The 20,588-nt window shown below is 38.1% G+C and overlaps 1 protein-coding gene across 1 annotated transcript in view; it reads right to left on the minus strand.

The window, feature by feature from the left end:
- FAR1 (fatty acyl-CoA reductase 1) overlaps positions 1-20,588 on the minus strand; it is a 68,632-nt gene that overhangs the window by 35,791 nt on the left and 12,253 nt on the right. Inside the window, exon 2 of the mRNA XM_066365528.1 lies at positions 3,885-4,080. Coding sequence (XP_066221625.1) covers positions 3,885-4,073 — 189 coding nt within the window. The 5' untranslated portion in view covers positions 4,074-4,080. The remainder of the gene's footprint in view (positions 1-3,884; positions 4,081-20,588) is intronic.

The following is a 20,588-nucleotide window of genomic DNA, read 5'->3' on the forward strand; positions in this document are numbered from 1 at the left end:
AAATGTTTTCTGAAAAATAAAAAAAATGAGTAAGAATAAATACTATACTCAAAATTCCTTTGGGGATCTGCCTCCAGAGTCAGATTCCTTACCTGCATCCAATTTGAGCGCAGAGTATTCTAGTAACTTGTTTCTGACCCAGCTTCATTCTCTGAATCCTTTATGTCCAAGTTTAGGTTCAAACTAATTTTGGATGTCTATAAAAGTCATTTTTTTCTTAAAGTATGAATATTTGCCCCTACAAGGTATACCCATAGAATGTACCAGCAGGCTGTCTCCAAATTATCTAAGCAATAGTGTATACTCAATCAGCAGAAGTGCTCTAGTGTGTTCTAAGGATCCTAGGAGTCCCCAAGACTATTTTAGGTACTTCACAAAGTCTAAACTATTTTCATACTAACACTAAGACATTATTTGCATTTTTTACTTTCATTCTCTCACAAGTGGAGAGGAATTTACCAAAGGCTACATATGTGAGGACATCATCACTCTGATGACTAATAGAATATATGCTTGTATATTCTTTACTTTAAAATTTTGTTTTAATTTCTACTGTGATAAGTATCATTGATATTTAAGCAAAACCTCACAAAATAAAACCTCTTTGAATGCCCCAATAATTTTTAAGAGTGTAAAAGAGTTTTAAGAAACCTAAAGTTTTAAGAATTACACTACCTTTAATAAACAGAATCTTTCAACCTATTTGGCAGATATGAAAAACTATAGTCATAAAGTAACGATATCAATCTGCATTACAAAGCAGTCAATCTACCAATTCAAATATTTTTCTTAAGAAGTTGTAATTAAAAGTCCCTGAAATATAAGCTATAAATTATATCATGTTCTTAAAAGATGTCCTTATACTAGTTTACAAAATAGTTTTCACTTTAAAATCATAGGGAACAGAGCTCTATCCATCTTCTTGGGGGAAATCACTAAAAGTGAACTTTGTACCTACCATACTAAGATAGCAAATTCTTCAGTTATTCTGTTTATGCTGGTAATAACTGAAATATTAACTCTCATCTTACTTTTAAAATAAGTACCTAGAACCTTCATCTGCTAGTTCTTTGAGTTCAAAGTTAGTAACAGCAACAATGTTCTCATGTGTAAGTATAAATATTTATTTGTCAAAAATAAATATTACTTATGTCCAATAAGCAAAATCTTAAAAGAATAATAAACTAACAATTTTATTGTATTGTAGGAGGCAGAAAACTCACCTGAAGAGGAGAAATGTTGGTAGGGAATATCCTAGCACTTAATATGTACTCTACATGCAATCTACAGGTCCCAGTAAAAGAAAAATCACAGCTTGTTTCGATGCTTTTCCCACCTATCAAGCAAGCAGTGCCCATCTCATAGCCTTTGTCATTTCCTCTGCCTTGAACACTCCTGCTCCACATTCCCATGTCTTCTTCTTTACTGCATTCAGGTCTCTGCCCAAATGTCACCTCAGAGAACTTTTGACCATCAATCGGATCTAAAGGAACACCTTCATCTCTTTCAATCCTCTTTATTGCTTTACTTTTCTTTACAGCACATATTCTACTGCACGTTATGAATGTTAACTTGTCTCCCTAACTAGAATGTAAATTCTCCAAATCCTGGAACTTTATTTTGTTCACTGCTCTTATCTCTAGTAACCAGAAGAGCCCCTAGTACACAGCAGGAATCCATACACCATTGCAGCTGGAGGGAAGAACACAGTGCATGAGTGTTTGGGGAAATGGGAAGAACATTACAAAAGTGTAACTAGCTAGATGAGTTATACTATCACTAAGTAACTCTCAAAAAAATAGAGTTTTTAATTTCTTTTTCTTTTTTTAGAGAGAGAGAGGAAGGGAGCGAGAGAGATACAGGAACATCAATCTGTTCCTGTATGTGCCCTGATCAGGGATCGAACTGGCAACCTCTGTGCTTAAAAATGATAATCTAACCAACTGAGCTATCCAGCCAGGTCAGTAGATTTTTTTAAAAAGTAATTCAGAGAAAATTAGTTTCTCCAGTAGAAGAAAGAACTAAAGATTTTGTGTGGAGAAAAAATTGAATGAATAAAGAGGGTATACAAATGTAAATATTATTTTTATTCTTTAACTTTACATTAATAGTATCATATAATTAATTTTTAAAAGAAAAAATTATTCATTTATACCTCATTGTTAAAACCGTGTGGGTCTAAGATGACCTCTTTATGAGGGGGAAAAATATAAACAAGAAATATATGGATGCTCCACACATAAGTGAAGTTCATCTTTCGGAACCAAAATTATATTTGAATGGAAATCATTCCCAAACAATAAATACCTCGGTAAAGAAAACATTCTAAATATAGTTTAGCCTTTTAATTCATCCTAAGTCACCATGTTAGTGTCAGTTATTGCATTTTATTATAATGCTGTGATGTTAAGACAATTAAAAAATTATATTTAAACAATCTCAAACTTCCATACAGGTTTCACTGAGTATTTTTTCTCATAACTGTTCTTCTGTTATCACACTTTATCACTCCTAGGAGATATGCTCCCTCTTATTGCCCTAACCCATAACCTGACTCTAATACCTGCCTGCTGTGTTACCTCTGTTATTCTCTACCTTTCACACTCTTCTTTTCTGCTCTTTGACATCTTCTCCTCTAATTTTTGTCAACTTGGGTACCAACTGCCATTAGCTTCAGGAAATTAAGCTACTTTCACGCAGTGTACCAGCTACAACTCTTGCAACTAGTAAGCTATGCAACTTTAAAGACCACTTCTCCTATTGTACTACAGAGCCCTCCACCACCTTTCCCTTACTTTATCTATTGGGGAAGTAATGTTATAAAATGGAAAAATAATAGAGATTTGCTATCAAGTCATCTGTATTATTTCCAATATCTATCAGCTATATAATATTAAAATTATTAACTCTTGAGACTCACTGTCCATATTTGTAAAATGGGACCTATCAACATCTGTCCCTATCCAAGCATGAGTTCTGGGTCAACTGACACGAGTTCAGACATTGGCTCAAACACTCACAAACTATATGACCTTATAAATTAGAACAACACCTGACTTACTTTAAAGAGTTATTGTGATAATTAAATACACGTGAGGTGCTCTGCACACAGTTCCTGGCACAAGGTAGTACTGAATAAATGTTCACCACTATTAACTATTGTATGGATTTCTACTAAAAGATCAAAACAGACTGGAAAAAATTCATGTCTGATAAATTATTTTATTTATTTACTCTACAGAGCTGTTAATCTAATCATCATATCTTTTGACACTTTTCAGCAATTTTTTACTCAGATTCAGAGGTCTCTGGTTTTGCTTTTGTTTTTAAAAATAGTTCATAGAAGGTTAAAAGGTACCACATACCTACCCAATAACTAAAAAAATTATATAGTTAAATACATTAAACTTACTACAAATGAATGTCAGATAATTTCATTCATTTTGAGAGATTTCAAAAGCTTATGCTCAGGAAATAATTTTACCCCAGCTCATTTTCACTTTTCCTTAGCAATACAGGGATGGGCAAAAGTAGGCTTACAGTTGTTGGTTTGGAAAATAATACAATTATCAACAAATAAAAATAATCTGTTTCATGTACTCACAACTGTAAACCTACTTTTGCCCATCCCCATATTTTTCTAAAACTTCAAAATGTATGACGTATTCTTGTATTCTATTTGACCCCTGTCATCATGTTCTATTTATTAACAGAATATGTGACTTTGCTACCCTCTCGTACTGCTGTAGACAGCAATCAGCACTTGTTATACAATTTTGCCTTTCTGTAGGGTACTTTTCAATAATTTTTTAAGGATACTGAAGAAATATACACACATATATCCACTTTTTCCTCTCTTCCAAATGATTACTTTCCACACTTACCTTGCCACTAATGATTTCTTCCACTCGTTCTTGGGGTGTCTGTCCAGCTTTATGCCTCACCAAAACATACACTAAATTCACCTTAGGACAAGACCTCAGCAACTTTTCCAGAAGTACCTTCCCTAGGAAACCAGTAGCTCCAGTGAGGAGAACATTCTTGCCTTCATAGTATTCTGGGATTGAAACCATTCTGATCCTAAGGAAACACAACAAATAAAGCATCAATTCAAAGATTTATATTCATTCTTATATACTAAAATCTCTTGGCATTCAAATAAATATTTTAAAGGACAGGAAAAAAATCAAAGTTGAATGTTAACAAAAGGAGACTTAACCTCTGGCTCACTGAAGTAAGGTGGAAAATAAGGAACTGCAACAAGGGCTTCTAAGCCTGTGTTTTCCCCCTGGATCACTTCCGACAAGTCACTTACCTTCTCTGGGCCTGGGTTTCTTTAGTACAGTTTGTACCCAATGGTCTCTAATATGTCCTTCTAGCAATAAGAACTCAAATCTTCATTTAAACCTCAGTTAAACCCTAAACACGAATGAATGGTGTCTCTCTGTCTCCAAAAGGATTTATAACACCAAATAGAGGTCAGCGGCAAGACTCAATTGCCTAGCTTGTATAACATGGTGAGGTGTCATATTCACCTTTCATCACCAGTTGAAACAAGAAGTAATACCAAGTCCTTTCTCCTACACGTCCATAGTGACAATATATCCAAAAGGTGCTTCAATCTCCCTTTTTAAAAAGCCATACTAGAAATACATGGGCTGACTTATCCTGCTTACCCAAATTCCACTGAAATAGCAGAAAAGATAGCATTCTAAGAGAATGAACAAAGAACCATGATAAATGGAAAAAAACAAGATGCAGAAGGATTCATGCAGTATGTCACTATGCAAAGCTCAAACACATGTAAAACAATGGCCTTTATTATTTAGAAATACAACAATATTAATAGATGCATGAGAGGGGGCACAATACAATCAGAGAAAAGAATCAGGAGCTTCAATTGTATTTATGTTTTATTTAAGCTGTGGAGTAGATACATGTGTTTTATGTCCAAATTTTTCATAATTACAAAAAGAATAAATTCATGGCACTCTAAGAAATAGCTCATCAACAAACAGAAGGGAAGGGGGAGGGGAGGGGAAGGGAGGGAAAGGAAGGGGAAGAGCGGGAGAATTTCTAAAAGAAACAGATGAGACTAATTGGATAAAGAAGCCACAGCAGAAGAAATAACCCAAGCAAAACAAGCATTGTCAAGGATTATAGGAAGGCAAAACCTGCCCCAACCCCCTAAATAGAAAACACCAAAGTCAGTAAAAGAAGCTGAATTAAGGAAAATCAAGGTAATTAAAGGATTGCAGAGAACAGCAGAGTCACTCATAACAGTCTTACTTCCTGTATAAACTTTGTTCTGCAGAGTACAGCATTCAGAATGGGGGTGCTAGGGATAAAAGAGAAGTAGGGCTGAACCTGAGGTTGTTCCAAACATCCAAAACTGGACATGGGGGGGGGGGGATCAGGAGAAAGGAAATAAAAACAACCAAAAATAAAAAGTCTTCATAGCACTGGAGGCCCAGAATAAGTTTTTGGTCCCCAGCCTAACTGGCTGCTACTGGCCCTTAAACTCATGCAGAGCTCTTAATCAGTAGTCCCATTTGGAGAAAAATTCTTTTGGAAAACCAGACCTCAAAACACTGAGAGGAAGCCAATGTCAGCTACCATCTTAGTCCTTTGTAAATATTAATGGATAACCAAAGACCATCATATAGCTATGAAATACTTACAAAATAAGAAAGACCAAACTGAAAAGCAAAAAGAAATCAACCACAAAGGAAACTAAGGTAATGAAAAATTTAAAGAGACTTTAAGTTCTAATAAATATTCCAAGCCATTCACCAGAATATTGCATACATAAAATAACTACTATAAAAAAAGGAACAAAAAATAAGATAGCACTTGGAAATCAGAAATTGAGAAGTACATCGAAAATCCAATAAATACACAATTAGAATTATCAAGTGAATTTCAGGTCACTCGATACAAGATTTACATAGGAAATAAATTATTTCTGTACACTAGCACACACAGAAAATGAAGTTAAAAATATACTATACCACCTATAATATCATCCAAAACACCAAGATATTATGGAAAATAGCAAGTGCTGACGAGGACAAAGAAAAATTGGAACCAGGCAACATCACTGATGAGAATTTAAAATGGTTCAGCTGCTGTGGTTTCTCAAAAAGTTAAAAACAATTATCATGTGACCTTGCAATTCAACTGCTCGGTTTATACCCAAAAAGAACCGCAAACAGGAACTCAAACAAGTACAGTACATGTGCATGTATGTACATGTACATGAATGTATATAGCAGCACTGTTCACAACAGACATTTATCTTGGTGGTAAACTCACTTGTTTTCTTCAGCTCTAAAATGTAGATAACACACCCACCTTCCTTCCCCCCTCACAATACAGATTTGTGAGGACTAAGAGTAAAAACACACAAAAGACTGGGCACATAATTACATTTCCTTATTCCTCTTCCCCTTATTTCTTTGGCAGTGATTTTCAGTATGATCTCTAGGTAGTCAGTCTAATCTGTAATATTGCAGTCTAAAAATCTTTAATGGTCCTTTTTTTCTGGAATCAATTACTTATGAGTATAATTATTAGACTAGGAAAAAAATATATTACCAAAGTAAGACTAATAGCTATCTTATCTTTGAATATATATATTTATATATATTGCTATATTCACTTGCACATATATCCATTTTTTAATTTTGACAATGAAATTAATGATTGTAGGCTTAAACTAAATTTACGAGGGCTTGCCACAATTGGTGAGCCATACCTAACTAGCTGAAATAAGGGTTAGCAAGCCTTGGAATGCTTCCTAAAGTAGGAAATCATGCTATACTCTCAGCACAGCTTTACTAAGAGAAATATATCCAGGTAATCCCTCTACCCTGGGGGTTCTCAAACTTGTAGATGGTGGTAGAGATCTGGAGCCCTCCCAGTACTGCTAGTCCAGTGGAAATAGGTACAGTCACTTTGGAAAACTGTTTGGCAATATTTACCAAGGAACACTGAAAGATGTGAAGAACAAGAAGATTCATAGAGGTATTATTTGTAACATTCTAAAAGTGGAAAAAATTCAAATATCCATCAAAGGTAAAATGAATAAATAATGGCATATTTTATCAGAAAATTTCCATACAGCAATGAAACTGGAAGAGTTCTCAAATTATAGCCAAAGAACCCAGATGCAAAAACACATCTAGTGTGATTCCATTATAACTTTCAAATAAAAACAAATAAATCCAGGTGTCAGAAGTTATAATCGTGGTTACCTCTGGGGTGGAGGAGTGGGACAATAAGGAGGTCTCCTGGGGCTCTAATATTTTCTACTTCTTGACCTAACTCTGATTAAATTATATGAGTGAGTTCACTTTATGATAATGTACTTATGAACTTCTTTGTATAAGACTTCAAAGAAAAGTTTCTTTTTAAAATGCTCTTTCCTACATCATTAAAAGGTAGGGTTTGTCTTGTTTTGTTTTGAATGCACTTCCTAGAACTCACCATCTGTTTTAAACAGTTCTATAAGAGCCAGTTCCAAATTTAAGAATCACAGTTACCTTAAGGCAGGCTGTTGAAAACCAAACTTTGAGAAACACTGCCTAACCCATTTTCAAGGTAGAATGGAAAGACTAACACAACAGGATTATAAATAGTCTTTTGACCTAACCATTACAGCCTAGTACCTGTCCAGCTCAGGTAATAAAGAACATCAATCTGAACCCCACCCAGTCACTGCACTAGGGGGAAAGACCTGGCAGAGCTTTACAAAACCTGATTTCACAAGCAGTGTGAGAGACATAATAATCTACTGCCTGAACTCATGACCTGTTATAGAGCTGATCAGTTTTAAGGCTACTAAAAAGCTGCAGGTTATTTTCCCTATTCCCATAGTGTGAGTCTAGATCAGAGGGTGACAAACTATTGCCCAAGCCAAATCTCTCCTTTTCCATTTTACTAAATAAAATTTTATTGGAGCACAAGCACACAGAGCCTTGGGATTATCCACATTTGCTTTCTGAGATACTATAATTTATAATTAAAAAAATGTATTTGGTCTTTGGCCCTATTCCTGGTTCACAGTTCCTAAAACTCTTGGAATTTCCTAAGTGAAGAAGCAAATAAAATAGGTATCTCCCAGTTATGTGAATGAGGTGACTTTTGGACCCCACCAAGGGTGGAGACTGGTTGCCAATAGGAGCCAACCATTTGGTTAGAGCCTCACCCACTGAAACCCTGGGAGGAGAGAGGGGTTTATGGTTGGCCAATGACTTAGTCAAACACGACTACATAATGAAGCCTCCATAAAAACCCAAAAGGACAGCCCCTTGCCCCCTTTGGAAGAGCTTCCACATTGGGGAACTAGAACTCTTCCTTGTGCCACTATACTGGGCCTCAAGCTCCACAAGGACAGAAATTCCTCTGTTTGGGGCCTCACCCTATGTATCTCTTCATCTGGCTGATGATTTGTACCCTTTAATATACTTTGTAATAAATCAGTAAGCTAGTGAGTAAATGGGCTTTCTTGAGTTCTGTGAGCCTTCTAACAAATTAATTGAACCCAAGGAGGGGGTGGTGGGAATCTCTCATTTACAGCCATTCAGACAGAAGTACAGGTAACAACCTGCACTTACAATTTGCATCTTGACTTGAAGGGATCACTGGAACATCAAATTTGTAGTTGGTAGGTCAGAAGCACAGGTAACAACCTAGGCTTATAATGGGGTTATTCAAAGTAGAGAGCAGTCTTGTGGGACTGAGCCCTTTATCTGGGGAATCTGATGCTGTCTCCAGGCAGGTAGTGTCAGAACTGAGTTGAATTCTTAGACATTCTGCTACCTTTTTGTATTGCTTGCAGGTGCAGGGAGCCACCACATATGCTTTAGAATTCAGTCTGGGAACCCTTTCCACTTTATACTACTACATCAGAGTTGAGCAGTCACAAGAGAGATTTTATGACCCACAATGTCTAAAATATTTACTGTCTGGTCCTCTACAGAAAAAAATTATATACCCCTGGCCTAGACCAAGATCCTGAGTTTCTGTCCCAGTTCCTAGATTAATACCATTTCCCCACTGAACCTGAATCACTGACTTGAACGCTATTTCTCCTGGCTGAACTCCTTCCTCATAATCTGCCTAACTCTCACCAGTTCCTTCTCCCCAGAACCTGTCCCTAAACCTAAAGCCTCTACTTAGAAATTCTGTTTAAACCCAAATAAATTCTGTACCCTTGGGAACCCTATGGAAATGAAACACTCCAGTGATAAAGCCATATCCATAGACCCCTGTCTCTAGTTCCTTCAGACACAAAACCCATACCTCAAATATTTTTGGCAGTCTAATTTAGAACCAAGTTCATGAGACCTCAGCCCTCGCACAAATAGTCGTCTACATACTGTCTTTGGGAAGCCACAGTCATTCAGGTCAGGTGAATCCTCTACTAGCACTTCCCTAACTTTAATGTTCACATAAAAGACGGGGAGACTTTAAAACACAGACTGATACAATAGGTCACGTACTAGTGAGTCTACTAGACCACCACCCACTGTTGGCTCATACTGAGGCCCAGCTTACTGAGTGCCAACACTACTTAACAATCTGTAATAATCTGCTTTACTTAACAAATGAAAAGGAATAAAGAAAATGTCAGAAAATATCATTAATATTCCTCTACTTTTCATACACACACGCAACCCTTTATATTACATACCTATGATCTCTAACATAAAATGCAATGTTCCAAAATGCTACAATTTGACCGAAAAGGAAGTATATCATATCAAATAAGACTAATTCTTGTAAACATATAAAGAGCACTTGCAATCTAAAAAATAAAAAAAAAAAGACCAACAACAATTAGATGGGCAAAAGGCATAAATAGAAAGTAAACAGAAAAAAATACAAATGGCTCTTAATCATTGGTAAAGATGCTCAACCTGATTCATTCAGTAAAATGCAAATTAAAATGACAAGATTCATTTTTTCACTTAATGAGACCTACAAAGACCAAAAAAATTGATACATGTATAAGAGAGACTATTATATTGCTGGTAGGCCTATAAATTAGTACAACCTCTATGGGGATGGGGTTAGAGGGTCTGGCAACATCTATCAAATTTTAAATGCCCTTACCTCTGACCCTGCAATTCTATTTCTAAAAAAATTATCCTGAAGCTGATCTTTCATATGTACAAAACTGTGTTCACTGCAACACTGATAGCAAAAGCCTGAAAACCTAAGTATCCACCACTAGGATATTGGGCCAACAAATTAGAATAGTCCTATAATGGTATACTCTACTAAAAAAATGAGGTGGTTTAACATATATTGTTATGAAATAGCATTCACAATAAATTTTAAAAGCCAAAATATAATACAATACCACCTTTAATGGAAAAGAGATTTTAAAAAAGTAGTCATATGCCTATAAATACGTAATTTCTCACACACTAACACAAAAAAGCCAAAAATACTGGTAATGATGGTTGCCTCTAAGAGAAGTGGATAACTGGAGAACAGAGCTGAGGGGTAGTTAGTTACTCTTTGTTATATATCCCCTTATACACTGTTAAATTATGTACAATGTGGCCCTGGCCGGTTGGCACAGTGGTAGAGCATCAGCCTCGCGTGCAGGAGTCCAGGGTTCAATTCCCGGCCAGGGCACACAGGAGAAGCGCTCATCTGCTTCTCCACCCCTCCCCCTCTCCTTCCTCTTTGTCTCTCTCTTCCCCTCCCGCAGCCAAGGCTCCATTGGAGCAAAGTTGGCCCGGGCACTGAGGATGGCTCCATGGCCTCTGCCTCAGGCGCTAGAATGGCTCTGGTTGCAATAGAGTGACGCCCCAGATGGGCAGAGCATCACCCCCTGGTGGGCGTGCCGGGTGGATCCTGGTCGGGCGCATGCGGGAGTCTGACTGCCTCCCTGTTTCCAACTTCAGAAAAATACAAAAAAAAAAAAAAGAACTTATATACAATGTGTATGTATTACACATTTTTAAAGACCAATATTCTTGTAAAATAGAAAAATCAGACGATATCAAAAAAAATATTTAAAAAACCAAATGTTCCCCTCAATTAGCCAGCCTCCACTTCCTTTTGTCTTCTTATAATTTACAAACTCATTTTCATCTGTTATTGAGGTAAAAAAAAAGACAAATCTTTTTAAAGTGAAAATAAAAGACCAGCATTGTCTCCTGCTAATCTTTATTACTTAAAATTTTTCACTCTATTTCTTTTTTTTTTTTTTTTTTTGTATTTTTCTGAAGCTGGAAACGGGGAGAGACAGACAGACTCCCGCATGCGCCCGACCGGGATCCACCCGGCACGCCCACCAGGGGCGACGCTCTGCCCACCAGGGGGCGTCGCTCTGCCGCGACCAGAGCCACTCCAGCGCCTGGGGCAGAGGCCAAGGAGCCATCCCCAGCGCCCGGGCCACCCTTGCTCCAATGGAGCCTTGGCTGCGGGAGGGGAAGAGAGAGACAGAGAGGAGGGGGGGGGGGGTGGAGAAGCAAATGGGCGCTTCTCCTATGTGCCCTGGCCGGGAATCGAACCCAGGTTCCCCGCACACCAGGCCGACGCTCTACCGCTGAGCCAACCGGCCAGGGCCTCTATTTCTTTACTAGATGGAAAATCTATTAGATTAAAAATCAGATGATGACTATGAAACTGTTGATGAACAGGACTCGAACAAGCTGGATTTCCTAAATGGAATGTGAGAAATTCATTCCCCCTCAAGATAAGGTTGATCTGGACATCAGAGGCTCCTCCTGAGAGATCCCCTATGTTCAACAAGTTCACTAAGCAGAACTACCAAATGCAATTATACAGTGAAGTCTAGACTTGCTCTTCCTGTATGTTTCTTTCTGTACCAGTATATCTTTGAACAAAAAAGCAAAACCTAACAAATAGCAACTTTTTTCTTCTTTTTCCAAGTGAGAGGAGGGGAAATAGAGAGACAGACTCCTTCCCACATGCTCCCTGACCAGGATCCACCTGGCAACCCCCATCTAGAGACAATAGTCTGCCCATCTGGGGCCATGCTCTCAACCGAACCATTTATAACACCTGAGGCAGAGGCTCCATTGAGCCATCCTCAGCACCCAGGGCCGATATACTAGAACCAATTTAGCCATGGCTGCAGGAAAGGATGGGGGAAGGAGGTAGAGATGGGGAGGGGGGGGCGTTGAGATGCAGATGGTAGCTTCTACTGTGTGCCCTGACCAGGAATCAAACTCAGAACCTCAGAACAACCACACACCAGGCTGACGCTCTACCACGGACCCAACCAGCCCAGGCCACACTTAGTTCCGTATTTCAGCTGCTAAAAATTTCCACCACCTATAGCAGTGGTAGTCAAACTAGTCCCTACCACCCACTAGTGGGCGTTACAGCTTTCATGGTGGGCGGTAGTAGAGCAACCAAAGTATAAATAAAAAGATAGATTTAACTACAGTAAATTGTTTTATAAAGACTTATTCTGCCAAACAGCAAATATACGACATAAAGTACTTGGTAAGTAATTATTATTATATGCTTTAACTTGCTGTAACTCTGCTTTATAAATTTTATAAAGTAAAGTTACTTCCCTACTTTATAAATCACCATTACTGTGGAACCAGTGGGTGTTAGAAAATTTTACTACTAACAGAGATACAAAAGTGGGCGGTAGGTATAAAAAGGTTGACTACCCTAGGTCCATTTAGTTGTCTTCCTATTAAAAATAGGTTCCTCTGTGCCTCAAGCATGCAAACAAACCCAAAGTTAAAACCTACCAATGGAGACAAGTTCAAAGGGCAAATGGATAAAGAATAAAATATTTCACCTATCTTTTCATTGAGAGTCACTGATTGATTCCCAATGAGGAGAAATTCTTCTATGTTTAGCACAGCCACATCTAATGCTGTTTTGTCTCATTATCCTGAATCTCTAAGCTGCAGGACCACTTGGTGAGTACTGAAAGAAATTCAAGGAATAGATAGAAAGTTCAGCTAAAGTCTTTTAATATTCCTTAGATCCATGACTAAAAAGGTTAAAAAAAAATTCAAATAGCCTTAAAAAGGAAGAATTCCAAAATGTTCTAACCCAAAAGTTGGCAAAAATTTCTGCAAAGGGTCAGGTAGTAAATATTTTCAGCTTTGTGGACAATAAAATCTTAGTACCAACTACGCAATTCTGCCATGTGAGGCACAAAATCAGCAATGGACTGTAAGTAACTGAATGGTTATGGCTGTATTTCAATAAAAATTCACAAGAATAGGAAGACAATTTGCAGGACATAATTTGTCAACTGCTTTCTAAATAATGATTCCCAGCATTCCATATTCAGAAAATGAACAAGTGAGAAGGCCATCAATAGGCAACCAGGACAATCTAAAAATTCATTGCCTATGATTTCAGTATTACTAGGGTTACTGTGCATATCATTGTAAAATGGACAGTAAATACTTGTTTGATATAATACAATAGCTTCAAAAACAAACCAACAAATATGCTAGATGCAAATTGAAGACCTGATCTATACAGCCTTTTCAAGGTGTGTAAAAAAAAAAAAAGTGCATTTTCAAAGGAAAGCCCATTATGATATTCATGGGTGAGGCTTGACCAATATTATTTTAGAGAAAAGTCTACAGTGAAGAGCTCAGAATACAATTCTGTCACTGACTCAAAAACCCTAGACTAGGCCCTGGCCGGTTGGCTCAGTGGTAGAGCGTCGGCCTGGTGTGTAGGAGTCCCGGGTTCAATTCCAGGCCAGGGCACACAGGAGAAGCACCCATCTGCTTCTCCACCCCTCCCCCTCTCCTTCCTCTCTGTCTCTCGCTTCCCCTCCTGCAACCAAGGCTCCACTGGAGCAAAGTTGGCCCGGGCACTGAGGATGGCTCTGTGGCCTCTGCCTCAGGCACTAGAATGGCTCTGGTTGCAACAAAGCAATGGCCCAGATGGGCAGAGCATCAACCCCTGGTGGGCGTGCTGGGTGGATCCCGGTCGGGCGAATGTGGGAGTCTGTCTGACTGCCTCCCAGTTTCCAATTTCAGAAAAATACAAAAAAAAAAACAAAAAAAACCCTAGACTACTCTGTTCAAAAAAAACAATACAATAATAATTTAAAAAATAAGTAAAAACTCAGAATTTAAAAAGGACAAAAGCTAACCCAACACTCTGGCAAGATAGAAAGGTCTGTTTATATACTCTATACAGGTCTAATATAATCTAGATTATTATTCTTTATAGAAAAGTATGTTATTTACAACCTTATAAATTATAAATATATATTTACAAAGATTATATGTGAAAGATGGGGTAGAAATAGAGATAAGTACATGGTAAATGTCATATAAATATGAAAATTCCCCAGAAAACTACACTGAATTAGTGACCATGGAGGAATTATTGATACACAGTGTCCATAAAGTCATGGTGCAGAGGCCACAGAGCCATCCTCAGCGCCCAGGCCAACTTTGCTCCAGTGGAGCCTTGGCTGCGGGAGGGGAAGCGAGAGACAGAGAGGAAGGAGAGGGGGAGGGGTGGAGAAGCAGATGGGCGCTTCTCCTGTGTGCACTGGCCGGGAATTGAACCCGGGACTCCTGCACACCAGGCCGACACTCTACCACTGAGCCAACCGGCCAGGACCTAGTCTAGGGTTTTTGACCGGTCACAGGAAAGTAACAAAAGACAATAGAAATGTGAAATCTCCACCAAATAAAAGGAAAACTCTCCCAGTTTCATACCTATTCAGTGCAGTTCGATGTGGGCTCACGCCTAGATTTTTTAGGGCTCCTTAGGTAGCTATCCCGTAGAGCCTCTACAGACTTCGTCACTGACTGATGGCCTACCAGAACGGGGTTTCTCCACCAAACTGCCGGTTTCCTTCAACTGCTTATCCCACCGAGTAATGTTATTCCTATGTGGTGGCGCTTCATTATAAACACACCGTTATTCACGTTGCACTTTGGTCACAGACTCGAATTTAGCAAGCCACAGAACACATTGAACATTCCTCTGTACCGTCCACATCTCAAATGGCATGGCCGTGGGCTGCTCCACTGTACACACGGTGTTACGTCATCATCTGCGCATGCGCACATACTGCCACATCATCCTACAGAAACTGGGAGGAGGGTTTTCCTTTTATTTGGTGCAGATTTCACATTTCTATCGTCTTTTGTTGCTTTCCTGTGACCGGTCAAAAGTGCACCATGACTTTACGGACACACACACACACACACACACACACGGATATAGATATAGATCCGATTCCTCCTTTCTCCCTCCCCTTTTATATGCTTTTCCACTGAAAGGGAAATGGGGATTAGGTATCTCTAAACAATGGATATATGGATATGAGTACCTGTCTAATCCAGAAGTTCCTGAAAAGTGTGTATGTGTCCAAGAACATGTTCAAGTTTCATCGAAAATAGTTTGTAGGTGTGTTAAGTGTACAAATATGCACACCCATGCACACATCTCCACCTTAGGGGAAGAATCCACTGCTTTATCAGATTCTCAGTGGGGTCAACAAGTCTAAACAGTTTAAAACTACTATCAAATTTTATGTGTATTACGTAAGTATGAAGGAGGGAATGGGGACTTAACATGAGGAGAACAGAGCACTAATTAAAAACCTCATTCACATCTAATCTGGAATAAAAATGTATAAATGGCCAAAACATCATTATACCAATCTCCCTTTAAGGTCTCTTATGGATTGAACTGTGCTCTCCCTAAAAAGATACATTGAAATCCTAAAACCCAGTACCTCAGAATATGACCTTAATTGAAAATAGGGGTTTTAAGCCTGACCTGTGGTGGCGCAGTGGATAAAGCGTCGACCTGGAAATGCTGAGGTCGCCGGTTCGAAACCCTGGGCTTGCCTGGTCAAGGCACATGTGGGAGTTGATACTTACAGCTCCTCCCCCCTTCTCTCTGTCTCTCTCTCCTCTCTCTCTTTCTCTCTCTCTCTCCTCTCTAAAAATGAATAAATAAATAAAAATTTAAAAAAAGAAAATAGGGGTTTTAAGTATGTAATTAGTTAAGGTAAATTATGTCACACTAGAATAGGTGCCCTTATAAGAGGGTCATGTGAAGATACAGAGATACACAGAGAGAACTCCATGTAACAACAAAAGCACATATTGGAGGCAGATATTAGAGTTATGCAGCCACAGGCCAAGGAACGCCAAATTTGCCAACAAAAAAAGGTAGGAAGAGAAAAGGAAGGATTCTTTTACAGGTTTCAGAGGGAGCATGGACTTTTTACTTCTAGCCTCCAGAACTGAGAAACAGTAAGTATCTGTTGTTTTTAACTACCCACTTAGTGGTACCTTGTTATAGCAGCCCTAGGGAACTAACAGAAGGCCAAATATCATAGGAACTAAAAGGCAGAGCAAAAGGCCTTCTAGAGAAGATGCATTTGCTCTCATGCCACTGTAAATTCATCACAGACATTTTCCAACACACATGACAGTTTCAGTAACCAAAGTGCCCTCTTACTAAATAAATACTTAATATGGAATGACTTTTCCAAATGGGTGCAGGAAAGAATGATTGAAAAAAGTTTATATAAAAAGGTAGATCAAAATAATGTGAATGTTCAGATGCCAGAACAAATCAATGGGGTGTATACTTGACTGTATATCTGTATACTGTAATATCTCAGTATATAATAACAGATTCAAAAAAGAAATGTTCCAATTATCTTTTTCTATGTATCAAAATCGCTCTAAAACTCAGTGTCTTAAAACAATAATTGGCCCTGGGCAGTTGGCTCAGTGGATAGAGCATCAGCCCATCCAGCATATGGAAATCCAGGGTTCGATTCCCAGTCAGGACACACGGGAGAAGTGACCACCTGCTTTTCTTCTCCTCCCTCTCCCTTTACCCCTCCCAGAGCCAGTGGCTCAACTGGTTGAGCATCAGCCTTGGGCACTGAGGATAGCTCAAAGGTTGAAGCATAAGCCTAAGGCGCTAAAAAAGCTCAGCTGATTCAGGCATCAGCCCCAGACAGGGTTTGCCAGGTGGATCCTGGTCGGGGGCATGCGGGAGTCTGTCTCACTATCTCCCCTTCTCTCACTTAAAAAAATAATAATAATCATTTTATTCTCTCTCACAATATCTGTAAGTTAGAACTTGAGATGGGCTTGACTACGCATTTTTAGCGGAACAATTTCTAGCTCCTGATCCTAGATCCTCTTTGGATGTTCTCTCCACATGAGGTAGTTTATGGTTTCCCCTGCAGCATGACGATCTCAGGCTAGACTGCCTACAAAGCTGCTCAACATTTCAAAACCGATATTCTAGTGAGCTAGGTAGAAGCTATGAAAGTCTTTTCTTTTCTGACCCCACTTTGAAAGTCATACACTTCTGCCACATTCTGTTGGTTACAAATGATTCAAAAAGACCACCTAAATTCAAGGAGAGAAGGCATAAATCCTACATCAGGGTGAGAGGACAGTCAAGTTCACCCTGAAAAAACAGGTGAGATGGATGACACTGTTACAACCACCTTGAAAATACAATCTGCCACTAAGGGCATGGTGAAGTAACTTCTTAGTACTCTTGAGACTATCAACCATTTAACCCATGTCAAATCTATTTCATGGGGCTAGAGAACGAGTTGTTCCTGACTACATTTTTTTAATCACCCAAAATGACTTATAAAAATATGGTCCTATGCGTCTCACACTTGGAAATATTCTGCCTATGAAATAACCTCATTTACTGAATAAAAAAATGTCATTTTCCCATGTTTGCTTAATTATGAGCTTCTAACTAGAAAGTTACCACTTGGAGCTGACACACTACTAGACAAAAGAAAAAAAAAACAATTAATTTTAGATAGGCTATTAAGAGGCCTCACCTTATAGGAAAGTATATACTTTTAAAGAAATTTCTGGTAGATTCCCATCAGGAGGCATATTGGGAACCACTGCTCTAGTGGTTCTAACTCTGGAATCTTTAGTGTTTTGATTAAAACTCAACATAAAAGAAAACTTTCTCGGAAAGTAAGCTGCAAGCAGCAAATCAAGGGCCAAAATGCAAACTCAAAATGTACAGATTATTTACTGTAGTCAAGCTAATAAGAATGGGTTCCTTTTTTAAAAATTAAGGCTTATTAGGCATGTCCCCATAAACAAAAGAATAGCTGTGGCATCTTGGTTAACATTTCTTTTTCAATAAAAGATGCTAGTGTCCAACCCTGCTGTAAGCACCCATTGAAGTAGATATAATGGCCACTCTGTTTGCCCGCACAGATCCTGATACCAATATTTAACTCTCTGTGTCCTATTTTCCTCAGTGTTGAAGGTAATAAGATAATTGTTCTTGATAATAAGGAATGTTCTTGATAATAAGGAATCTCAGCAATCTCAATGGGTTGATTAGTTCTTAGAGCACTACACAAGTATTTTGTACACTGCTGTTGCTATGTAAGCATGGCACTTTGGCAAGAGTGAAAAATTACTCTAAGGCCTCATTATTCTGGAAAATATTAAGACTCTAAGATTTCCTTTGAGCAATGTAAAACTCAAACACAAAGACATCTTAAGAAGTCAAATTCTACTCCATCAGGGAGGAAATGTTAATTCTACAGCATTAAAATGATCTGCTGACAAGAAAATAAATTTTTCAGCAATATCCATTTTCCTCTGCTCCAAAGTCTGTACCAATAGGGTAACTTCTTACTGTAAAGTCTATAGAAGAAGGGCTGTGATCTTGTTAGCACCCAGTTTGGTAATAAACTGTACCATTGCTTGCAAAAATACATACTCAATGCCATTTTAGGAGAAAACAATTATTAAAAGTAATTTTCATAAGTCACCCATGACTCCTTTTTAGACAAACTATTGTACTATAGTCTTTCCCTACTATAATAAATATGTTTTCATACTAATATGAAATTTTTATCATAATACTTTCACACTAAGAAAAGCGAAACAGTATTCTAAAATATATTTAGATTACGTTCTACAGTAATGATCCAAAAACAGGAAAGACCACCCATCAGCTACAAATTATTTAGAAAGCATGACCTTCCTTAGTTCCGTAAGGCTCCTTATAAATACACTTAACTCAGACAGTTAAAGTTACAAAAATGAGCATGTTATCAAATATACCAGACTTTAATTTGTATATAACTACTAACTCTGATTCTGCTACACAAAATGCTGCAAAGCTCCAACTCCATATATACACTCAAAGAGTTGAATTCTTTAATTTTCAGGAGAGACACTTAATGCCACTAAAGCTGTGTTGTCTTTAGCAGACCACAGTTTTCAATTGCCATTATTCTTATTTTTTAATAAATAATTACTATTCGTTGAACTTCATTATCATTTTAGCTTTAGTTGCTTTACTCAAACTGTATAATGCATTATACAATCATATCACTAGGATTTCAGGCCTATGGTTTTCTAACTACAGTGGTACCTTGAGATACAAGTTTAATTCGTTCTGTAACCGAGCTCGTAAGTCAGTCAACTTGTATATCAAACAAATTTCTCCCATTTAAAATAACTGAAATAGATTTAATCCATTCCAGCCCTGTGAAACATCCCCAAACCATCTTAAATTATAAAAAAGACATGTTTTTAATTAAGAAACTCACATGTGTACTTTACCAATGCATAACAAAACATATGAAATAAAAGAAAAAACTGTTATTTAGTACTATATTCTTACCTTGGAGACAGACGAATACGGCTAACACAGGTGAATGGCAGAGGAGGTGGGAGGGAGGAAGGGATGCAGGCACTGTAGACACGTAAACTAAAATGGCACTTTCTTAACACTAAATGTAAACTAAAACTGCATTTTCTTTAAACAAAACTAAAACTGCACTTTCTTTACTTAAAATAAAACCACAAAAACTTAATTGTAAAAAAATGCACTTTCTTAACTTTAAACTTAACCTAAGCTTAACATTACTTATTTTTCATTTAATCATCACCTGTTTGCCTTTTTGGCAGCACTTTCACTTGCAGGACTTTTGAATAAAAATCTATCCAAAGAGGTTTGCTTTTGCCTGCCTTTTAAAATGTTACGGAAATGTGACAAACAACTGTCATTAAAAAGTTCTGAAGCACCACCAGTTGAAACTTTTTCTGGGTGTTTCTTTTCAATGAAACTTGAAAGCTTCTCCCACATTGCCAGCGTGTCTTTAATTTCACTAGTAGAAATCACTTCCTCCGACTCTACCTCCCTCCTTACTACTAATCTCTTGCAGAAGCTCCATATGTTGCATCATCTGTAGCTCCTTCAACTCCTCAGTTGAGAGTTCCTCCTCATGTTCCTCCACAAGCTCGTTTATGTCACCATCATCTACCTCCAGACCCACTGACTTTCTGGAGGACACAATCTCCTCAAATGCTTCTACCTCGGTCTCGGTCTCTGGTTCAAATCCTTCGAAGTCCCTGTCTGCAACAACATCAGGTCATAACTCTTTCCATGCTGAGTTCAAGGTTCTTCTTGTAACCTCTTGCCATGCCAAGTCAATAATGAGTAAACATATCACGATGTTGTAGTGATCTTTTCAAAACTCTCGAAGGGTTAGATTTGTATTCTCAGTCACATTAAAGCAGCGGCGGAACAAGTGCTTTGTGTAAAGCTTTTAA

This window comes from Saccopteryx leptura, chromosome 1, assembly GCF_036850995.1.
Source record: "Saccopteryx leptura isolate mSacLep1 chromosome 1, mSacLep1_pri_phased_curated, whole genome shotgun sequence".
In the NCBI taxonomy this organism is placed as follows: Eukaryota; Metazoa; Chordata; class Mammalia; order Chiroptera; family Emballonuridae; genus Saccopteryx; species Saccopteryx leptura.